This window comes from Primulina eburnea, chromosome 4 (assembly GCF_022965805.1).
Source record: "Primulina eburnea isolate SZY01 chromosome 4, ASM2296580v1, whole genome shotgun sequence".
Taxonomy (NCBI): domain Eukaryota; kingdom Viridiplantae; phylum Streptophyta; class Magnoliopsida; order Lamiales; family Gesneriaceae; genus Primulina; species Primulina eburnea.
Window position 1 is genome coordinate 1,638,785 of NC_133104.1, and position 23,240 is coordinate 1,662,024.

The window sequence follows — 23,240 nt, forward strand, 5'->3', positions numbered from 1 at the left end:
AACCATATCGTTTAGTTCTCGTCTTGAATTTTGATCCCTTTTTTTCCCAAAAAAAAAAGATGAACTTTTTAAAGAATTCAAGAATTGAAATATATAAACATGAAAAATTCTACAGCTTAAATGATCCTTGCACTCAAATCTTGAATTTAGCAGACAGATAAAAATGTAAATGTCGCCAAATATGACAATGACACAAATAAAGATTTCAGGCAGATATTTTCCTCAAAACAAGGGAAAATTGTATTGGATATGCGAATTACAACACTTGTGTAAAATGAAAGATTGATTACACAAACTGCACCTTGCTCGATCCAAACATTAAATAAACCATGAAAATGGATATGCCCGCCGTAGAAAAAGAGTCATCAGCCGCCGCAGCCGCCGCAAGCGGCGGCGCACGCTGGACCGCCGTAAGTATCATTGTTCGACCCCTTGTCTTGGGACCCTCCTCCTGCACATGAAAATAGGACGGCTATGACAAGAAAGAGGCTGAGCAAAGTTCCCCATAGCACCACCACCTCTCCGGCGGCACCTCCGTGCCAGCTGCTAGAATCTCTCAATTGCCGCATCTTAATGATATAGCCACCGAGGAAATATCGTTTGTTCTGTATGTGAGAATACGTGACTGTTTTTACATTGGTAGCCTACGTATATATAGAGAGAGTTAGGCATGCCGACATGGATAAAGATGTGGATAATAATATTTGGATAATATACATCTGATACTTTGATCATAAGATTAAATATGTATACCCATAAAGTAATAAGAAGCACGTAAAAAAATTCGTTAGACTGTTTCATAAAAGATCAATTTTAGAGTAAAAATAATATTTTAACATTAAAAATAAATTTTTTTCAAAAATCTGATCAGATACGAGATCTTCTAAAAAAATCGACTCATCAAACGGTTTCACATAGATTTTTGTGTTTGAAATGTTATTATCAATGATATAGAGTGTCTTAACGGTCGAGATATTTCAGAAGTATTTTTTTTAACGAAAAGTGTGGATTTTTATGGAATTTTTTGGGTAAAAAAACAAAGATATTATTTCAATATCTATAATATACTATACTGCTAGAATCTCTCAAAACTAAAAATACATCTCTTCACAGATTAAAAAACATTCCATTTTTATTTAATAAAAAATATTATGACTAAAAACCTATTTTAATAATTTTTATCTCGTCTACAACTACCACATTCTAATAAAAAAATATATATTTTATTTTAATCCTTATCTATACTTTTAAATAAATTATTATATCATCCATAATATAAAAAATTACAACAGAATTAAAAATGGAATGTAACCATTAATATATATAAATCGAGAGTCTGACACGTGTACGTTAATGGTCTAATTTGTTTCCACATAATAACCAAAATTTAATGAAACCGGAGATATTTTCACATACTTTAAGCATTATTGTTTGGTACTACACTGCCCTCTCCAACTACCAACAGAAAAAACAGAACATCAGATTTTTACACATTTTATATAATAAAATAAAATATTTGTTTCCCTCCCATAATCTCCTTACCTCGTGCTATGCTATTTTTATAAGGCAAAAATTTGTGTCAGACGGTCTCACGGGTCGTATTTGTAAGACGGATCTCTTATTTGGGTCATCCATTAAAAAGTATTACTTTTTATGCTAAGAGTATTACTTTTTATTGTGAATATGAGTAGGGTTGACCCGTCTCATAGATTATGATCCGTGAGACGGTCTTACATGGAACTCACTCTTTTTATAAAATCATCGGAGACAATATCCTATAAATGTAGGATATCGACACATATCGGTTCGTGCAATTTTTGGATTAACGATATTGCGTTGATGTCGACGGGCAATTGGGTAGTAGCCGGGTGTGCAATCTGCTAAGTCGGGTGTTTGGATATATGTGCGATTTGAATGCTTTATTGCGAGTTGCTGGTGGACTGGGAAGATGGAGTTCCCTGTCGCCTGAGGACCTAACGCCCGGGATGACCTGAGTATTAATCCTGAAATCACAGAACGTTAGGGGGGCGCCGGAAATTGTTCCGGCGTATCCACTCCGACGCTCAAGTCAGTGATGTAGGCAAAGGAAAACTTAGAGAGAAATAAGAAATATTTGTGAGTGCTTGTGAATATCCAGAGAAGAGTTACCTCCTTGTGTAGTACCTACAGGGGGTATTTATAGATGAGTCAAGTAGGTGACTTGCCCGCAAAGTTCGGGTGGTGGCCACGATTCGGGATGGTGGGCCACGTATTAAGTGTTGACCTGGTCATAGACGTGGGAGGATGGGTTCCGAGATTTCCGGAAGACGTGACGATAAGGGAGAGACTGAGCTTCTTTCCGGGCGCTTTCCACCCGGTGCCCCTGAGGTGTTTCTGGACCGGGAAGCTTTTACCCCGGGTGATGGCTTGCCGAGTAGTTCATCGTGAATTCTTCTGACACTTGAGTGCGTAACTCGTCTGGTATCCGAAGATCTGGGATCCTTCTTTCATACATGCTCTCTGCATGTAGTCGTAATTTGGGATCTCCTCCATGCTCTCATCTTGCCCGAGTGAAAGTATCCTCCGGGTCGGGAGCTTTACCCGGGCTCGAGTTCCCTTGGGGGCATCACCATGCGTGGTTGATTCTATGCCTCGTAAATATTCTGTGATATTCTTTATATTATTTTCATAATCAAAACATGTAGTAAAAGATCTTTTTCTCGATTTATAATCCCATAAGATACGTGACAAAGGAGTTAAGGTATCCCATTATAAGAGAATAAATCTGATGTGAGTAGTCGTGATATACTCATTTGCAACTTTATGTATGTTACCTTATCATCAAATTATAGACTCAACTATTTCTTATAATTAGTGTTCTTAAAAAGTCCGTTTAAGTTTCAGAGGAAAACGATTAAACTGTAGTTTGACCAAATTAAATGTAATTAAAGTGTTTAATTAAGTGTGTTTAACCACAATTAATCGCATCTAATTATTTTTAAATTTTTTGTTTTGAAAATATGTCTTTTTATTTTAAAATAATAAATTATGTTTATTTTTTATGACAAATATTTAGCATTTTTAATGTGACCTAGTTGCAAAAACAAATAAAAATTGTAATTTTGAGATTTTTATACTTTTATAAATATGATAATTAATGTATCATACTTAAATTTATCATATTTATGTATTATTTTATCTATTTAGTGGTTTGAGATAATTACAATTACATTAAATATAAAAAAAGAACATTTTTTGACGCTTAAGCCTGTGCTAATATCACTTAAGCTTGAAAAACTTGGAGCTCGACATCAGCGTTTCGAGGCGCTTCACGCTTTTTAGAACCTTGCTTTTAACATTAAATTCATATCTATATTTTTCAAAATGTTAATCACGCAATCAGTTTTAATTAGTGTTTTTGCATTGTGCTCAATGAATAATTTTGGCAAAAAAAAAAAAAACAAAAACTAAACAGGTACGAGAATCATTAGAACATATTGTAGGAGATAACTAAATAAAGATTTGATAATCACATAATTATCTTTATTATTTATTTTTTAAAATAAAAGCATCTGCCATAAAATATATACCAATCCCAAGATAAAAATGCATGTGTCTCGATTTGGCCGGGACACAGAAAATCAGTCGCCGCAAGTGCAACACCGCTGTCGTAGTATTCATCATTGATGTCTCGTGATGCTCCATCCGTCTGCACATGATAATACGACGGCAATAAAAGTAAACAGGCTGAACAGAGCCGCCCAAATCCAGAGCCGGACCGTGTTACACGGGGCTTGAGGTGATTTCGAAAAATTTGGAAGACCGGTGTGGTAGATATATACTGCGGTAACCGGCTAGAAGCCAAGAAAAAGTGAAAAACTAATGAAATTTCACAAAATTGATATGAAAAAATAGCTCTCATTGTGGGATTTCCAAATCCCAGCTTGATTTGAAATTTTGATCAGGAAAATATCAACGGTCAAAGTAATATCGGTTTCATCATAAAATTTTGATAAATACTTTAATATGATGTCAAGACATAACATACGATCGAGTAATTTCTGAAAATATGATTATTTTTAATTTTTGACAATCGACAATAATAATAATAGATCGATCAAAGATGACCAAAATGATTGAAGAAGAAAATTGAAAAAATAAAAAGACGAGTGAAAAAGAGAGAAGTTTCTTAAATTGACAAGTGACAACCAATAAACAGAAAAAATGACGGCTTTTTTTTATGTTGTCCTTTCAATTTAGAAAATGTACCGTAACATTTTTTAATTAATAACCATTAATTAATATATATATATATATATATATATATATATATATATTATTTGAAAAAAACCGGGTCCTTTGTAGGCCGGACCGTGAGACCACTACTTCTCTAATCTCATAACAGGTCTGGCTTGCCCACATCGACAACGCCACTCCACCGCGGTAGTCTCCGCCCCCGCCATTGGGAACTCCCTCTTGACTTGTATGGATCGACATCGATATTAATTTTAACGACGTACAGTGAACAATTGCAGGTGTGATATTTTTTAACTACTGAGGGACAAACTTTGCGTGTTTGTACTTAATTTTTTAAGCAACATATTTTAGATCCAAACCCTTTATAGTTTATACGTAATTCTTGATATATAAATGGTTTTTTTAAGGAGACGGTGGTGGTTTTTGTTAGTTTCATAAATTTGTCCAGATTATAAATCAATATTTTTTTTGGAAACAATGTTCTTTCTAATTAATATATTTTTTGAATAAAATATGCATCAAATAAAGTGTTAATTAACTCAAATTACGGATTGTAATCGCAATCAATCTTGGAGTGACATGAAAGGACATATTTTAAATGGGACTCTCTCCCTATATATAATAATAAAAATACAGAATTTTGATGCATCCATTTATTTTTATTTTTAAAATGCCCATTAAAAACAATACACGATTCAGCCATTAAATACCAATTATTACAGTAAATGGTAGATTTATCTTTAGCTTGCTTATACATTGATATGTGGATGTGTATATTTCCCCACCAAACATAGGATATTTTAAGAAGTCTAACATCTTGCACAGAAGCAGATTAAGGGGAAATTAAGAACATGACAGCGATGCAACAATAAGTCTCCACGTCTCAAATTTTAAAAATTGCCGAGTGTGCCTCAAATTTGGCGTGAAAGTTGATATCATAGTGTGCCCCTCATGCATTGGTTTCCGTGTGTGGCGACAGTTAGTCGTTACTGGAAAAGGGCGGCCTAAGTTGTCACTTGTCCCATCATCTCTTTTTTTTTTTTTTTTTTTATTATTTCATTATTATATGTTATATTAGATCAAAAAAATTTACATTTACATTTACATTTAGGACAACCACAGAACTGGAACTTCATCAACTTTTTTATGATCCTCGCTATGTCACGTTGTTACGACAACAACAAAAAAAAAAACTTGTTCATCTATTCATAATCCGAAAAGCCCCAAACAAAAACAACTCACACAGCTGGGATGCTCTTATGTTGTGAATTTTGATCTCTTGTTCCAAGTGTCGTGATTGTTTGGAGTTTATCAAATTATTATAGCAACACAAAAATATTAATATTAATATATCGGTGGGTTGACACGTCTCACAGATAAAGATTCGTGAGACCGTCTCATAAGAGACCTACTCGTTTATCAAATTAATATGACAACACAAAAATATGTCTGATACATCTAAAGGGTTGATTTCATCCTACATATAGAAGCACTACCACATGATAGAATCAAGGGCCCAAATTTAGCTACACATACATGAGGTCCATTAATTTTTTTAAAATCACACATGTGTATGAATCTTGTCCATCCAAACCATATGGGGGGCAGTGCCCCACATGTAGCATCGAAGCAACCCACTTCTCCATGCATTTTCCTGATTCTGTATTCATTTAATTATACGTGAAAAAAGAGAAAGATTAAAGTGGCATGAATTTAACGAGAAGATATATTAAGAAATTATCGATTGAAAAAATGTGAATCTTTCCAGTGTAAATGTTTCAAATACATATTTAGTAATTTTAAAAGTGAAAACTGCATATTTAATTAGTAATATACATGTAGGTTTCTGTAATATTGGTTCTAGCTTTATGTTTACAAATTTTATTTTTAGTATGTTATTTTATTATTATTATTATTATTTTGCAATTTTGGTCTTTAATTTGTTTTTGAAGTGACGTTGATGTAATGTCGACGTAAAGCTAATGTGATATTCATGTGTGCAGTGACACATCGATATTTCTAATACAAAATGACTGTAATTATAAAAAATCGAATGATATATGAGAAAAATTCAAGTTTTTCAGAAAGACAAAAATAAATTAAAAAAATATTGCAATTTTCAAAACGACTTCTGACTTCATTGATGTGCAGTCCGATTCATCCTTTGTTGCAAAAAATGGCATACACTAGGTCCACCCCTTCATGGCATGAAAAATAAAAGAAAAAAGAGGTTGGAAAAATGGGGCGGTGGTTATTGGAGAGGGGGGAACACATCATTATGCATTACATCTGGTGCAATATTATTCTTATAAAAAAACTTAATATTTTTCTATATTTTTTATAATATATATTTATCTGTAACAATGGTATGAATTAATATTATTTCCACGAATTATTTTTAAAAAAATTTATATGTTACATATCCTGATGTCTTAAAACAAATCAAGGCACACCAATCCTTGTCTAAGATAACATCTTCAATACTAACATTCCATTTTCCCAATAGTTTTAACATCTCAATGAAATTACCACGATTTAGGGAATATGAAGATTCATCATGACCTCTCAATCCACATCCTTGCAAACTAAGCCAATGGACACACTCAATTGTTGCTGCAAACCTTAACCGATTTTTTTGAATATGTTCAGAAGTTTCTCGATTCATAACTACATCTATATGCCTAGTGACATTCATCAAATCAACAACAGATTTTGAAGATTTATTGTGTGTCGAGTTAGAACTTCCCATGTGAGACAAAAAAGCACACTTTGCTCCATCATTAACGCGTTTCCAACTTTTAAACCCTTCAATTGTAAATGTAGATTGTTGTGCTTCACTTAATTCAAAAAGATAGCACGGAAAACAAAATACTGCATCCTTCGAAGGAGAGTACTCTAACCATGGAAACTTTTTAAACCATGTATATTGAAATCGACGATGCTGCTTTCCTGATTCAGACCGTGGGTATTCCGACAATTTAGGTTGATAAGGTCCCATTTTGATATAAGCTCGTCTAATTTCATCACGATGATTAACAGGATGTTGCAACATCGGAATACGCAATCCAGGATCCCGTTCAAGGGAAGTTTCATCAAACACAACGCTTTTAGATTTAGAAGGAGGCTCGGGCTCCTCAATATGAATGGATGCATGAGTCTCGATCCTCTCGGATGATGAAGGATTATCAATTGTTGGCTGAAAGAATGATAAAATATTTTTTTTTCCTCTTTCTCTCTTGATTTGACATTAAAATAACCTAATATAAACAAAATTATTAAATTTAGATTAGAACCAAATAATATAGAGTGCATAGATAAATTTAATGTTAATAACATGACAATACTCGATAAACAAATAATATATGATCTTAATATATCTCTATATTTATTTCAAAAAATATATCTCATGCTTTCACAGAATAATCAAGCACTCAATATTTCTAGAATAACTCTAATATAGAACATTTTGGATTTATGACCAAAAAATATATCTCATGCTTTCACAGAATAATTAAGCACTCAATATTTCTAGAATAACTCTAACACAGAATAATCAAGCACCCAATTCACCAGTCCACAAAACTCAATCATATTATTTATTACATTTATATCAACTGATGCGAAGACATGTGCATCATTTTGCATGAGTGAATACTTGAAATGCAATTTAAGAACATTTTCTTCTACAACTACACAAGCATGTATAAATGTGTCTCGAACATAGACATGAGTTTCTTTAAACCAACTAATTAATCCATCATTCAAGAATATCGTACTGTACTAAATACTAATTAATCCATCTCATATCAACTAATTAATCCATCAACCAATATTGTGGGAAAAAATCAACTAATAAACACCATAAATCCATCTCATATCAACTAATAAATATCCCACATTCTCATAAATCAAAACCAATATTGTGGGAAAAAAAAGAAAAAGCAACAAAGATTCAGAAGCATGAAACTATAGCCAGAAGAACAAATAAACACCAAAAATCAAATGCACAACGGAAGCCCAAACAAACCTTTTTTAACAGCAATTCCAACCAAAGATTGAATTGCACTCGATACTCCTTCAACTAGGCGTGGTTGAGGAAAAACAAAAGAAAACAGGCTGATGCTGGGAGAGAGGCGACACGATGGGTTGGGAGGGTTTGATTCTCACTTTTGTAAACGTAATCAATTTTTTTTTAATTTTGACAATATCAAACACAATTGGACTTTGGAATGGGCTGGACAAAAACTATTGCATGCTAAAAAAATTTTATTGGGCCACCTGGGCTACCTGGGCTGGACAAAAATTTTCACATACTAAAAAAAAAAAATTTTTTTGGGCCACCCGGGCTACAGCCCAGGTGGCCACTAGTCTCCCTCCGCCCCTGCCAATATCATCTATGAGCAAAGATTCTACTTTGCGTTGATGATCCATAAGGTGATTGTATTGGGTTCTCCATGCCTTTTGCTACTACTATCCTTGCTATTTACTTTAGTTGATTTATATTCTGATGTGCACGATGCTCTGTCGGGATTACGGTCGAGTCGCGGTTGCATACATGACATAGCGTTTCATATCATCAAGCATATTACTCATGCATGGCTAGCTATTCAATCTTGCTTGGTTATCGCATGTTAGGTATGTAGCTCATCCTTCGAGGGTGGAGATCTCATTTCCATTCGTTTTGGAATTTTATAGCATGCAGGTGAATATAGGGGGTGGAGCTTAAAGTTAGAAGCTACATTTACTGTGTAATCCATGTATATTGCAAGGTATTGTTCTTGGAACTGCATTACATTCCATTTTTTGTTATATTTTGTATTGTGTACTTACTATAGGCGGAGAATATTATGCAGAACATTTTAAAAATCTTTGGTATTTGGACATGTATATTATAAGGAAAATAACTTTTTTTGTCCACTAACTTATCCTATTTTAGATTTTGGTCCATAAATTTTCGAATTTTGGTTTCTGTGCAATAACTTTGATTTTTGTTGGCTTTCAGTCCTACTTCGCCGGGTGCTAACATGACACGGCATCGAAAAATACTGACGTGACATTGAATTTTTTTGATATATCCTATGTCATGTTAATAATTGGACGACCAGAATAACTGAAAATTTAAGTTAATTAGAGTACTAAAATCAATTTTTTTTGAAAATTTAATGAACCAACAGTACCCAAAATTAGACAATTTGGTGGCCATATTCCTTGGGAATTAATAATGTCCATTTCATCGTTGGATGAATAACACTAATTTGTGCCGTTGACCATTTCTCATCATGTTTTTCTTTTTTCGGGTCAAAAGAGTAAAATTCTATCGAATCAATTAAAGCAAATTTAATGTATAGGAAATGTCGATTTTTTATATTAACTTTTTTTTTTGAAATAATATATTTGAATATTGAAAAAATAATAGTTGAATATTTGAATGTTGAAAATAAGAGTTGTAAAGTTAGAAATTTGTGTGTGATGATGTAGGTAATGATGTATTTTATTTTTGGATTATGTGTAATGAAACTCTATAAATAGATCTCTCATTTGTGAAGAAAATCACAATTGAGCAGAGAGAAAAATATTATAAAGTGTGTAGTTTGGTAAATTTTGAGAGTTTGAGATTTTTACTTTTTACCATAAATTTTTACTTTTTCACAACACGTTATCAGCACGAAGCTCTAAAAGTCCTACATACTTTTCCAAGCTCCGAACAGAAGAAAAAGGTAACAAAAGTAATAATTTTTATTTTACTGTTATTTATTTATTGTGTATATATATTTAATATATAATATAATGTTATTATTAATAATAAAAATAAAATTTTCAAAAACTTGTTATAAATCCTGGGAGGATGTTAAGACGACATCCCACACTCCCGGCAAGGGATACGACAAGTATAAAAGCCTATAAAATTTTTAAACAAAATAAATTATGACACTCATTATAATATTATGATATGATATACATAATTATTTAAACATGTCTAATATTATATACATCATATTATTACCATAAAATTATACAAATACATACATTTATTTTTTGTACATCAACGGTCATAAACGGCAACAAACGGTTAGTTTTTGCCCTATAAATATCATCTCACAAACACATTCAATCACTCCAACTTTCTCTTCTTCTCTAAAAATGATTCTTCATCAAATTTTTCGAAGAAAAAAGAAGATGGCTTTCTCAAGGTTATTTTTAATTATTTTGGTTATCATACTCACGAGTCTTGTATTTATCGGAGAATATCCTCCTCGTGTGTTTTCTTTATTTTTACAAATGCTTGTAGTTGTTGTTTATCCATTATTTTGTATTGCAATATTCATTAACTAATAAAATGTATCGTAATTTTTTTTAGTACCACCATGTCAAATTTAACAAAGCTCGAATTTGTTCCGCTCGACATCACGATAAAGAATTATATGCCATGGACTCTAGATGTAGAAATGCATCTTGAGTCATTGGGTCTAAGCGAGACTATTAAAGAAAATGGCATATGTACATCACAAGAAAAGGCAAGAGCCATGATATTTTTGCGTCGACATCTCGACGAGGGATTAAAATGTGAATATCTGACTGAAAAAAATCCCATGGCTTTGTGGAAAGGATTGAAAGAAAGATTTGAACATATAAGGGAAGTTATACTTCCGACCGCCCGTGATGAATGAAATATGTTAAGATTCCAAGATTTTAAGAAAGTCAGTGATTATAATTCAGCGATGTATCGAATAATCTCGCAGCTAAAATTTTGTGGACATGAGGTCACAGAATCTGAGATGCTTGAAAAAACATTTTCCACGTTTCATGCATCAAATATTACTCTACAGCAACAATATAGAGTACGTGGATTTGCGAGATATTCTGAGCTCATCGCCTGTCTTCTTGTGGCGGAAAAAAACAACGAGCTATTAATGAGAAATCATCAGTCCCGACCCACTGGATCAACAGCATTTCCAGAAGTAAATGTTGTAAGTAAAAATGAATTTAAACCTCGAAACCAAAATCAAATTCAAAGACAAGATTTTGGTCGAGGTCGTGGACGTGGACGTGGACGTGGACGTGGTCGTGGTCGTGGTCGAGGCCGTGGTTTTGAAAATAATAGAGATAGTTATTTTTATAACATATCTCAAAAGAGCGTCCCAAACCATCCACTGAAAAGGCATCATGAGAATACAAGTGTTAATGAGAATCACTCAAAAAGATATGAAAGTTCTTGTTACAGATGTGGTACTCCAGGACATTGATCCAAAGTTTGTCGAGCCCCTGAGCACCTTTGTAAACTTTATAAAGAATCATTAAAGGGGAAAGAAAAGGAGACCAACTTCACTGAACTCAGTGACCGTTTGAGTGATTCAACTCATTTTGATGCTGATGATTTTATGAATGATTCTCTGGAAATGATCAACATGTTGGTGGGATAGAAATGAACAATTTTGATGCTGCAGATTTTCTCAATGATTTTTCTGAAAATGAACAATATAGTGGTTGAATATAAATGTACAATAATTTGTTTTTCATATATTCATATAATAATGTTTTATTGTACAATTATGATATGTGTTATATTTATATATGTAATGTCAGTAATTTTATTTCATTGCATATTTTTTTGAAGTTCAAATATGGAAAATGCTATGAGCAAAGCTGAAATTTGCATACCCGATAGTGGTACAACGCACACTATCCTTCGAGATAAAAGATATTTCTTGGAACTAAAACCAACAAAAACAACGGTGAATACAATATCAGGTCATGTAGACTTGATTAAAGAATGTGGTAAAATTTTTGTTACCTAATAGTACAAAATTTTTGATCAATGATGCTTTATATTCACCACAATCGAAAAGAAATTTGTTGAGTTTTAATGATATATATTCTAATGGGTATGATACTCAAACAATGAATGAAGGGAATGAGAAATATATGTGTCTTATCACATATAAATCAGGAAAGAAATATGTGATTGAAAAACTATCAATGCTCCCTACTGGATTGCATTATACACATATAAGTCCCATTGAATCAAACATGGTAGTTGATAATTCTTCGATATTAACCAATTGGCATGATCGATTGGTACATCCTGGTTCAACAATGATGCGAAGAATTATAGAAAATACACATGGTCATCCACTGAAAGACCAGAAGATCTTTCAGAATAATAAGTTTCAATGCAAAGCATGTTCTCTTGGAAAACTTATTATAAGACCATCACCAGTCAAAATCCAAACTGAATCACCAATGTTTCTTGAACGTATTCAGGATGATATTTGTGGACCAATCCATCCACCATGTGGACCATTCAGATACTTTATGGTATTGATTGATGCCTGCAGCAGATGGTCACATGTATGTTTATTGTCAACTCGAAATGTTGCATTTGCAAGATTACTTGCTCAAATAATAAAATTGAGGAATCAATTTCCCGATTATACAATCAAGAAAATTAGACTGGATAATGCTGGTGAATTTACTTCCCAGACTTTCAATGATTATTGTATGTCTATGAGAATCATTGTTGAGCATCATGTTGCTCATGTACATACACAGAATGGGTTGGCTGAATCATTGGTTAAACGTCTGCAAATGATTGCTAGACCAATGATTATGAAAACAAAGCTCCCTATTTCTACATGGGGACATGCAATTTTACATGTTGTTTCATTAATTCGCATCAGACCAAGTGCATATCATAAATACTCCCCATTACAGCTTGCATTTGGTAAAGAACCAGACATTTCTCATCTGAGAATTTTTGGATGTATGGTGTATGTGCCTATTGCACCACCACAACGAAAGAAAATGGGACCTCAAAGAAAGGTTGGAATTTATATCGGTTATGATCGTCCATCAATCATTCGATTCTTGAACCTCAGACAGGCGACGTGTTCACAGCACGTTTTGCTGATTGTCATTTTAATGAGGAAATCTTCCCAATGTTAGGGGGAGAACAGAAACATACCGAAAAGGAAATTACATGGTATGTATCATCATTGTTACATCTGGATCCAAGAACAAAACAATGTGAAAAAGATGTACAACAAATTGTACACTTGCAAAGAATAGCAAATCAAATACCAGATGCATTTGCAGACACAAAAGGTGTAACTAAATCATATATAAATGCTGCAAATGCCCCTGCTCGAATTGAAATTCCAAAGAAACAAATGGAAGATACTCATGATGTCATTAAACGCCTGAAGCGTGGAAGGCCAGTCGGTTCCAAGGATAAAAATCATCGAAAAAGAAAATCCATAGAGAAACACGATGATCACAAAATAAAGAATGATGTTTCTGAAGAAACACGTGATGATCACAAAATAGAGAATGTTGTTCCTGAAGAAACACATGATGATGAAAATGTTCTGTCAGAACCACAAACTGACGAGAATCATGAAATCTCTATCAATTACATTAATACTGGAAAAATATGGAACCGAAAAGATATAGATGAAATTGATGATATATTTTCTTATAATGTGGCAATCGACATCATAAATGATAACGAAGATCATGAACAAAAATCTTTTGGTGAATATAAAAATCGGCAGGATTGGATAAAATGAAAAGATGCCATCCAGGTTGAATTGGATTCGCTAAATAAACGTAATGTTTTTGGACCTATAGTCTTTACACCTGAAGGTGTAAAACCTGTTGGATACAAATGGGTTTTTATTCGAAAGCGAAATGAGAAAAATGAAATAGTAAGATATAAAGCTCGACTTGTTGCACAAGGTTTTTCTCAAAGGCCTGGAATTGATTATGAAGAAACGTATTCTCCTGTGATGGATGGAATTACGTTTCGGTATTTGATTAGCTTGGCGGTATCTGAAAATTTAGAAATGCGTCTTATGGATGTTGTTACAGCTTACTTATATGGATCACTTGATAGTAATATATATATGAAAATCCCTGAAGGATTTAAGATGCCTGAAGCACAAAGGTCAAAACCCAGGGAATGTTATTCTGTGAAATTACAAAGATCATTATATGGGTTAAAGCAATCAGGTCGAATGTGGTATAATCGACTAAGTGATTACTTGATGAAAAAGGGATATGTGAATAATTCAATATGCCCTTGTGTTTTCATTAAAAAAACAACATCCAGATGCGTAATTATTGTTGTATATGTTGATGATTTAAACATCATTGGAACGAAAAAGGAAATTCAAGAAGTTGTATCATACTTGAAGGAAGAATTTGAAATGAAGGATCTTGGAAAAACCAAGTATTGTCTGGGTTTACAAATTGAACAAAAAGAATGCGGAATGTTTGTTCACCAGACAAATTATACAGAAAAGATCCTTAAACGTTTTAATATGGATAAAGCAAATCCTTTAAGTACTCCAATGGTTGTTAGATCATTAAACATAGAAAAGGATCCATTCCGTCCATGTGAAGATGATGAAGATATTCTTGGTGCAGAAGTACCATATCTAAGTGTCATCGGTACCCTTATGTACCTTACAAATTGTACAAGGCCTGATATATCTTTTGCCGTGAATCTGTTGGCAAGATTTAGCTCATATCCAACAAAGAGACACTGGAACGGAATTAAACATATATTCCGTTATCTACGAGGAACGACAGACTTGGGACTTTTGTATTCAAAAGATGCTAATCCAAGTATAATTGGTTATGCTGATGCTGGATACTTATCTGATCCACACAAGGCACGTTCCCAAACTGGATATGTATTTACTCGTGGAGGCACTGCAATATCTTGGCGTTCACAGAAACAAACGCTCGTAACAACTTCATCAAATCATGCCGAGATTATTGCACTACATGAAGCAAGTCGTGAATGTGTGTGGTTAAAATCAATGACCCAACATATCCAAATTTCATGCGGATTATCATTCGATGAGAAGCCTGTGATACTATATTGATACCCTTGAAATGGCCCGGGTCATGAATGACCCGGGAAGTCTCATGGCATGGCTCGTGTGAGAACCAAGGGGCCGGGTATTTCCTACATGACCCGAGATGATTAACTAGGACCCGGGTTCTCATGTCAAAGCCGAGGGCTCAATACCGCAGTAACTTCCTTAGAGGATCTTATAGATTATAGGGAAAAAAGGGACCGGGCGGAGAGTCAACGTCCTTTAGTCTGAACGTATCCCCGAAAATATTGAGAAGAAAGGGACTGGACATGCAGTCAACATCCCTTATTCTTGGAGTACCCACGCAGCTATTGAGAAGAAAGGGACTGGACATGCAGTCAACGTCCCTTATCCTTGGAGTACCCATGAAGCTATCGGGAAGAAAGGGACCAGACAGGCAGTCAGCGTTCGAGGGTACAAGTAGTAGGTGAGCACGCGTATCAAGGTAACCCTAGCCTTCCCTCATACAAATAGCAGGTATGGTTGTCATTTAGAGGCCTAGAATCTCTTCATTCGCGAGCATTCATACATATTTACTCAAGTTTTCTTCCTTGACAACCCTGCTGACTTAAGCATCGGAGTGGTCACGCCGGACACCCTTCCGGCGCCCATTCACGAGTTCCTTTCATTGTTTGCAGGTCACAGTGGAAGCCATTTACCTTGTTCAATTTCCTAAACAACACTATAAATTAATGATTTGATCCGGTGGAGCACCCGACCCTGCTCATCCATTTCATCCGGATCGAATCATTGGCGCCGTCTGTGGGAAATTGAGACTAAGGCGTTGATATGGCTCACACGAGGAAGACTAACCAGAATAATTCCCGGGTTCAAGGAGCCGACGCAAATCATTCAAGACAAGAGGATGCTCCCCCTGATCTTATTACTATGACTCCAGCGGAGTTGGATAAGCGTATTATTGAAGCCGTAGAGAAAGCTATGGCTAGGCGGGAAGCTTCCCACCATGATATACCACTCGAGAAAGAACTAGAAAAAGAGCAGGAGCAGCAGCAGGAATTGAGGGAGGAGGAGAAGAGGGGAGAAGTGGAGGAATCCTCTGCTGGATCTAAGTCACCAACGATAGTCGAGGAGATGTTGGAGTTAAAACAGAAAATGAAAGTCTTGGAAGGACAGCTGGAAAATCGTGGAACTTCTCGAGCGTCTGTCAAGGGACGCCCGTTTGCCGAGGCAATTATTCGGGAACCTCTTCCCGGGAACTTTAAGTCTGCCAAAGTAGGAACGTATGATGGAAACGAAGATCCAGAGGAACATTTGGCCAGATTCGAGAATATGGCTATGTTGCATTGCTACACCGATAGGATCAAGTGTAAAGTGTTTCTGACTACGCTGGTAGATTCGGCTCAAAGATGGTTTGATGGGTTGGCTCCATTGAGTATTAAATCGTTTGACGATTTTCAGAAAATCTTCTTGCATCATTTCAGTAGCAGCAAAAAGTATAAGAAAACTGCTTTCAGTTTGTTCGAAGTAAGGCAAGGCCCGGAGGAGAGTCTGAGAATGTATATTAAGAGGTTTAATAAAGTGGCTTTGGATGTGCCTACTTGTGCTGTGGAGACAAAAACTACTGCCTTTACTCAAGGCTTGAAAGAGAGTGAGTTTTTCAAATCGTTAACAAAGAAAGTGCCTGAGGACTTTGAAGATTTGTTATCTCGGGCAGAAAAATACATTAATATGGAGGAAGCCCAGAGGCAAAAGAGGGAAGCCATCAGAAAGGAGAGAGGGGACCGGGCATCTAAGCCCGAGGAGAGAGGACCAAGGCGGAATAATCCAGGGCACTTTTCCCAGCACGTGCCTCTGAAAATTATCCGGGAGAGAGAGGTACAGGAATGCAGTAGGGACCCAGTTCCCGATCACCCGTTGTCTCAGCCCGAGAGAAGTGGATTTTGTACTAGGCACAGGGTATGTCAGCACAGTACGGAGAATTGCAAGGCCTTAAAAAGAAATTATGTTCCACCCACCAATCAAGGATATAATCAATCGGTCAAGAGGTCGAGAGGTCCACTCTGGACACCTCGACCACCAATGCCTAACACCCGGATAAACGCGAGAAATAGCCCGAGGAACGCTGTGGGTAGGAGGAGGGAGCCGGAGCCCGAGAAGAAAAGATCTTCCTCCCCTGCGGCGGGACTGATCAAAATGATTTCGGGAGGATCTACTGATGGAGATTCAAACCGAGCCAGGAAATCGAGAAGTAGGCGGGAGTGTATGGAGGTGGAAGGATCTAGGAGGAACGAGGCCGTGATCAGTTTTGGTCCGGAAGATCTAAAAGGAGTAAACATGCCACACAACGATGCTCTGGTCATCCAAGCCCGGGTGGCCAACTACGACATTTTGAGAGTTTTTGTGGATTCAGGCAGTTCAGTCAATGTGATTTTTAAAGATGCCTTAGCACAGATAGATTTGCAAGGGTTTAAGTTGGAGGTTGTGGAGACTGCCCTTTTTGGTTTTGCTGGACACGCGGTTTATCCGGAGGGAGAAATTGTTCTGCCACTCACTCTAGGCTCCCGAGATGTCAAGAAAACAGTCATGACCACCTTCACAGTGGTGGATTCCCCCTCATCTTACAATATCATTCTGGGGAGGCCGGCCATGAATGAGTTGAGGGCAGTAGCATCTACTTACCATCAAAAGATCAAATTTCCAGTGGGCAGTCAAGTAGGAGAGGTCCGTGGAGATCAGCCTTCCTCCCGAAAGTGTTATGTGGAGGGTATCCGGGCAGATCAAGGCAAGTCTAGAAAGGAGGGGAAGAAAGCCAAGATGGGGGAAGTAAGGGGAATGATGGTGGAGGAGGGGGAAGTACACTTTGTGGCAGAAGAGGAGCATGAGGCAGTGGAGATAGGACCAGGCCAACAGATCCGGGTAGCTCGGGACCTCAATATATCTACCCGGGTCAGTTTACTTAAATGTTTAAAGACTAATATTCATGTGTTTGCCTGGTCCCAGCAGGAACTAACAGGGATTTCACCCCTGATATCTGAGCATCAATTAAACATTCTCCCGGGAGCTCACCCGATCAAACAGAAGAAGAGACACTTTGGTCCCGAGAAAGACAAAGTTATTGATGAACAGGTGAAAGAGTTGCTGCAAGCCGGCCACATCCAGGAGATACAATTTCCTACCTGGCTCTCGAATGTGGTGCTGGTACCCAAAGTCGCCGGGAAATGGAAGATGTGTGTTGATTTCCGGGACCTCAATAAAGCCTATCCAAAAGATCATTACCCATTGCCCCGAATTGATCAGTTGGTGGATTCCACCTCAGGTTTCGAACTGCTCAGTTTCATGGATGCCTATCAGGGATATCATCAAATTCCTTTGGCAAAAAATGATCAAGAAAAGGCCAGCTTTATCACCTCGGGAGGTACATTTTGTTATGTTGTAATGCCTTTCGGGTTGAAAAATGCAGGGGCCACGTATCAACGTTTAATGAATAAAGTCTTTGAGAAGCAGCTGGGAAGAAATCTAGAGGTTTATGTGGATGACATTCTGGGAAAATCAAAGGAGGTGGCGGATTTTATTGTTGATTTGGAAGAGACCTTTGCCACCTTGACATCTTATGGAATCAAGCTCAATCCTACTAAATGCATTTTCGGAGTCAAGAGTGGCAAGTTCCTGGGCTTTATAGTGACAGAGCGAGGGATCGAAGTCAATCAAGAAAAAGTAAAATCCGTGCTATGTATGCCTTCTCCTCGATCTGTCAAAGAAGTGCAGAAGTTGACCGGGAGGATTGCCTCTTTATCTCGGTTTATATCCCGGTCAGCCCACAGAAGTTATCCTTTCTTTCAGGTTCTCAGAAAAGCCCAGAAGTTCGGCTGGGATGATAAGTGTGAGCAGGCTTTCCAGGATCTGAAAAATCATTTGGCTGAGCTCCCGATGCTGGTAAAACCCGAGCCCGGGGATAAATTATTTGTGTATTTGTCCACCACAGAGTATGCCGTTAGCTCAGTGTTAATCAAGGAAGAAGATTCTGACCAGAAGCCTGTTTACTATGTTAGTCATGCCTTGAGAGGTCCTGAGCTACGGTACAGTGAAGTGGAGAAGGTGGCCCTGGCTTTGGTTGTGACTGCTCGGAAGTTGCGGCCTTATTTTCTATCACATCCCATTATCGTCCTTACTAACAGCCCCCTTGGAAGAATTATGACTCATTCAGAAGTGTCCGGGCGGATGATTAAATGGAATGTGGAATTAGGGGAATACGATATTGAGTACAAACCCCGGGTGGCCATAAAAGCGCAGGCTTTATCCGATTTCCTATCTGAGATGATTCCACCAGCTGAGGAAGAAAGATGGAGAGTGTTTGTGGATGGGGCTTCTTGCCTGGCTGGATGCGGAGTCGGAGTGGTGATAATATCCCCATCGGGAGAGAAGATTAATTTGGCAGTAAAAATTGATTCCCGGGTGACGAATAATGAAGCAGAGTATGAGGCTGTTCTAGCCGGTATCCGAGCTACCCGGGAGATGGGAGCGACCAGAATTATATTATACTCCGTTTTACAGTTGATCACTCAGCAGATAAAGGGTACGTATGAAGTCAAGGATGACAGGATGCTCAAGTATTTGCACCTCATCAAAGCCCAGGCAGAAGTGTTCATGGATTGGAGTATTGAGCAAATACCCCGAGAGGAGAATGGAGAAGCAGATGCCTTAGCGAAAATGGCCGCCTCTTTATCAGAATACAGAACCCGGGAAGTTCTATTTATTTCCCGAGTAGTTTTAGCCATCGAAGAGGAAGAGATGTTGACAGTGCCGGAGGATTCATGGATGGCTCCTTTGATAAAATTCATCCGAGACGGTGAATTGCCCGAGGAGAAAGCTCGAGCACAGAAGATAAAAAGACAAGCTCCCAGGTTTGTTCTCTTAAATGATGTTCTATACCGGAGATCATTCCAGGGACCATTATTGAAGTGTTTAAGCGGGAAGGAAGTAATTTATGTTCTTCGAGAGATTCATGAAGGATGCTGTGGTGAGCATTTGGGAGGAACATCTTTGGCTCGAAAAGCGATGCTAGCCGGATTCTGGTGGCCGACTCTTCACCATGATTCCGCCCGAGTAGTCCGGACTTGTGAGGGATGCCAACATCATTCCAACTTTCAACACAGCCCAGCCACTCCTATGAAGCCTATCTGGGCATCTTGTCCTTTTGATCAATAGGGTATGGATATAGTGGGTCCATTTCCGGTTGCCCGAGCTCAGAAAAAATTCTTGCTGGTGGCTGTTGATTATTTCTCTAAGTGGGTAGAAGCTGAGACCTTGGCCAAGATCACCGAGCAGGAGGTTCTAAAGTTCCTATGGAAGAATATAGTCTGTCGTTTCGGCGTACCCCGGCGATTGATCTCAGATAATGGAAGGCAATTCCAGGGAAAGGAGATAACATCTTGGTGCCGGGAAATGAAGATCACCCAGTACTTTACTTCTGTGGCGTACCCTCAAGCCAATGGTCAAACAGAAGTTGTAAACAGAATTATTGTGCAAGCCTTAAAGACCAGACTGCAGGGCAAAGGGAAGGACTGGGTAGAAGAACTGCCCAGTGTACTATGGGCATACAGGACTACTCCCCGGGCACCGACTCAAGAAACTCCGTTCAGCTTGGTATATGGATCCGAGGCCATCCTTCCTGTTGAAATTGGGCAAACATCTGCCCGAGTAGAGTCTTATCCGAGCAATAATGAGGATAGCCGTGCAGTGGAACTGGATCTCTTAGAAGAGAAGAGGGATCAAGCCATGATTCGGATGGAAGCATATCGAGGTCGGGTCATGAAATCCTACAACAAAAAGGTCCGAGTCCGAGATCTACAGATAGGGGACTTGGTTATGAAGAAGGTCAATCCGGCTGGGGATATGGGCAAACTTGAAGCTCGGTGGGAGGGGCCTTACAAAATCATTAGGAGAGTCAGTTCAGGATCTTTTTATCTGGAAGATGCTCAGGGAAAACTTCTTAAGAGACCTTGGAATGTATTTCATTTAAAGAAATATTACACTTAGCCGAGGCACAGATGTAATTTTCGCTTTTCAAGAAATAATAAAGGACCGCTTTTCTCATATTTTTGTCTACTTTAAGTTATTAATACATCAAACCGAGAAGACATAAGCCCAAGGCATTACACCCTGGCTCGGGGCTCCGTACCTCGACCATTCCAAAGTCCCGGGACCTGTTCCCCGGCCTAAGGTTCCGTACCTTAGCTCTACATAAGCCCAGGGCATTACACCCTGGCTCGGGGCTCCGTACCTCGACCATTCCAAAGTCCCGGGACCTGTTCCCCGGCCTAAGGTTCCGTACCTTAGCTCTACATAAGCCCAAGGCATTACACCCTCGCTCGGGGCTCCGTACCTCGACCATTCCAAAGTCCCGGGACCTGTTCCTCGGCCTAAGGTTCCGTACCTTAGCTCTACATAAGCCCAGGGCATTACACCCTGGCTCGGGGCTCCGTACCTCGACCATTCCAAAGTCCCGGGACCTGTTCCCCGGCCTAAGGTTCCGTACCTTAGCTCTACATAAGCCCAGGGCATTACACCCTGGCTCGGGGCTCCGTACCTCGACCATTCCAAAGTCCCGGGACCTGTTCCCCGTCCTAAGGTTCCGTACCATAGCTCTACATAAGCCCAGGGCATTACACCCTGGCTCGGGGCTCCGTACCTCGACCATTCCAAAGTCCCGGGACCTGCGTACCTCGACCATTCCAAAGTCCCGGGACCTGTTCCCCAGCCTAAAATTCCGTACCTTAGCTCTACATAAGCCCAGGGCATTACACCCTGGCTCGGGGCTCCGTACCTCGACTATTCCAAGGTCCCAGAACCTGTTCCCCGGTTTAAATTTTTGTTTATTTCAGATAGTTACATCACAAATAATCAGTTAAAAAACAGAAGACCGATGCCTGGGTTTTCTATCTCAGTGAAGTTCTCAACACTTGGAAAATCTCTAAGAATTATTAAAGCAGGAATATCCTATTCATGTTAAGATCAGATGCTCAGCTTTTATGAAAATTGCAAAGAAGGATAAGGGGACAGAGAATATTGCATTACTAAGAGGCCCGAAAAACAGGAAATGAACTTGAAAATAAGAAAGAAATTACAATCCTATTCTATATCAACAGGGCCGGTGCCCGGCTCTTTTTCCTCCTCCGTCGGCCGCTCTTTTTCTTCTCCTTCCTCCTCTACAGGTTTCTCCCCTTTTTCCTCCTCTCCGGATTCTTCTTCCTTATCTTCCACCCCAGCTCCTGCAAGGGACGCAATGGCTAACCCGAAGTCTGGAAAGTTGGCCCTGTCCTTGGGGATAAGCCCGGCTTCCTGGAATTGTTGAAGACATCTGTTGAAGCCGGTCTTAAAGAAAGGATAGGCTCGATCCTCCACGGCCGCCTTGAATTCTGAGGATTCCAGGAAGGAAGTCCGTAGCTGCTCTTTCTGGCGCTCAGACTCGGCTAGGGCCTTCTCCGCTCTTTCAGCCCGGGACATTTGTTCTTCTATGGCATCCATCAGGGAGGCGTTCTTACGATCAAGAATCGATTGATGCCTGTGAAGAGTTTCCTCCCTGATATGAATTTCATGTAGTTCCTCCCGGGCTTTGGCCAGCTCCGCCTGGGCAGACTCCACAGAACCCCGAAGGGTTGCCACCGTCTCTGAATGAAATCCCTTCAACTGAGCAAGCTCCGCTTGAATAAGCTCGTGCGTTTCTTGGAAGACCTGGAGTTGGGGGGCCTGGTGGTTGGCTAAGGAGGACACCTCTTCATAGGCTGACATTAACATATGTGCACCCTATTTTTCAAAGAGAAGGCAGGGTTGACAAGGTAATAATAAAAAAAAAAAAAAAAGAGAAAGAAGGGAAGAAAAAAGCTTACAGCCAGAAGCTTGTTCAAGCCATCTAGGCATCGAGGGGTCGGCGGCATGCTCTTCAGGAAGGCCTGGTCAGTAGGAAGGAGCATTTGCTTAAGGAGGTCTGCCCCGACCCGGGAGGCTCCTTCGGTGAAAAAGACAGACCCGCTGGGCTGCGAAGAGAGGAGGGGCCCTGGCAAGGGCCCTTGGATAGATTCTGGAAGAAGCTCCTGGGAGGATTCCTGGGAAGGCTTCTGGAGGGGCGCCTGATCAGTATGCGAAAGAGAAAATGCTTGATTC

General features: G+C 38.4%; 1 protein-coding gene across 1 annotated transcript; it reads left to right on the forward strand.

Moving 5' to 3' along the window:
• The first annotated feature begins 15,908 nt into the window (after positions 1-15,908).
• Positions 15,909-20,285, forward strand: LOC140829585 (uncharacterized). The gene has a single exon (XM_073192898.1). It carries the CDS (start codon positions 15,909-15,911, stop codon positions 20,283-20,285), a length of 4,377 nt encoding a protein of 1,458 aa, XP_073048999.1.
• The last annotated feature ends 2,955 nt before the right edge of the window (positions 20,286-23,240 follow it).

Bases quoted from the DNA above. Each gene is read 5' to 3' on its own strand.
- LOC140829585 (XM_073192898.1), top strand. From the start codon at position 15,909: ATGGCTCACACGAGGAAGACTAACCAGAATAATTCCCGGGTTCAAGGA.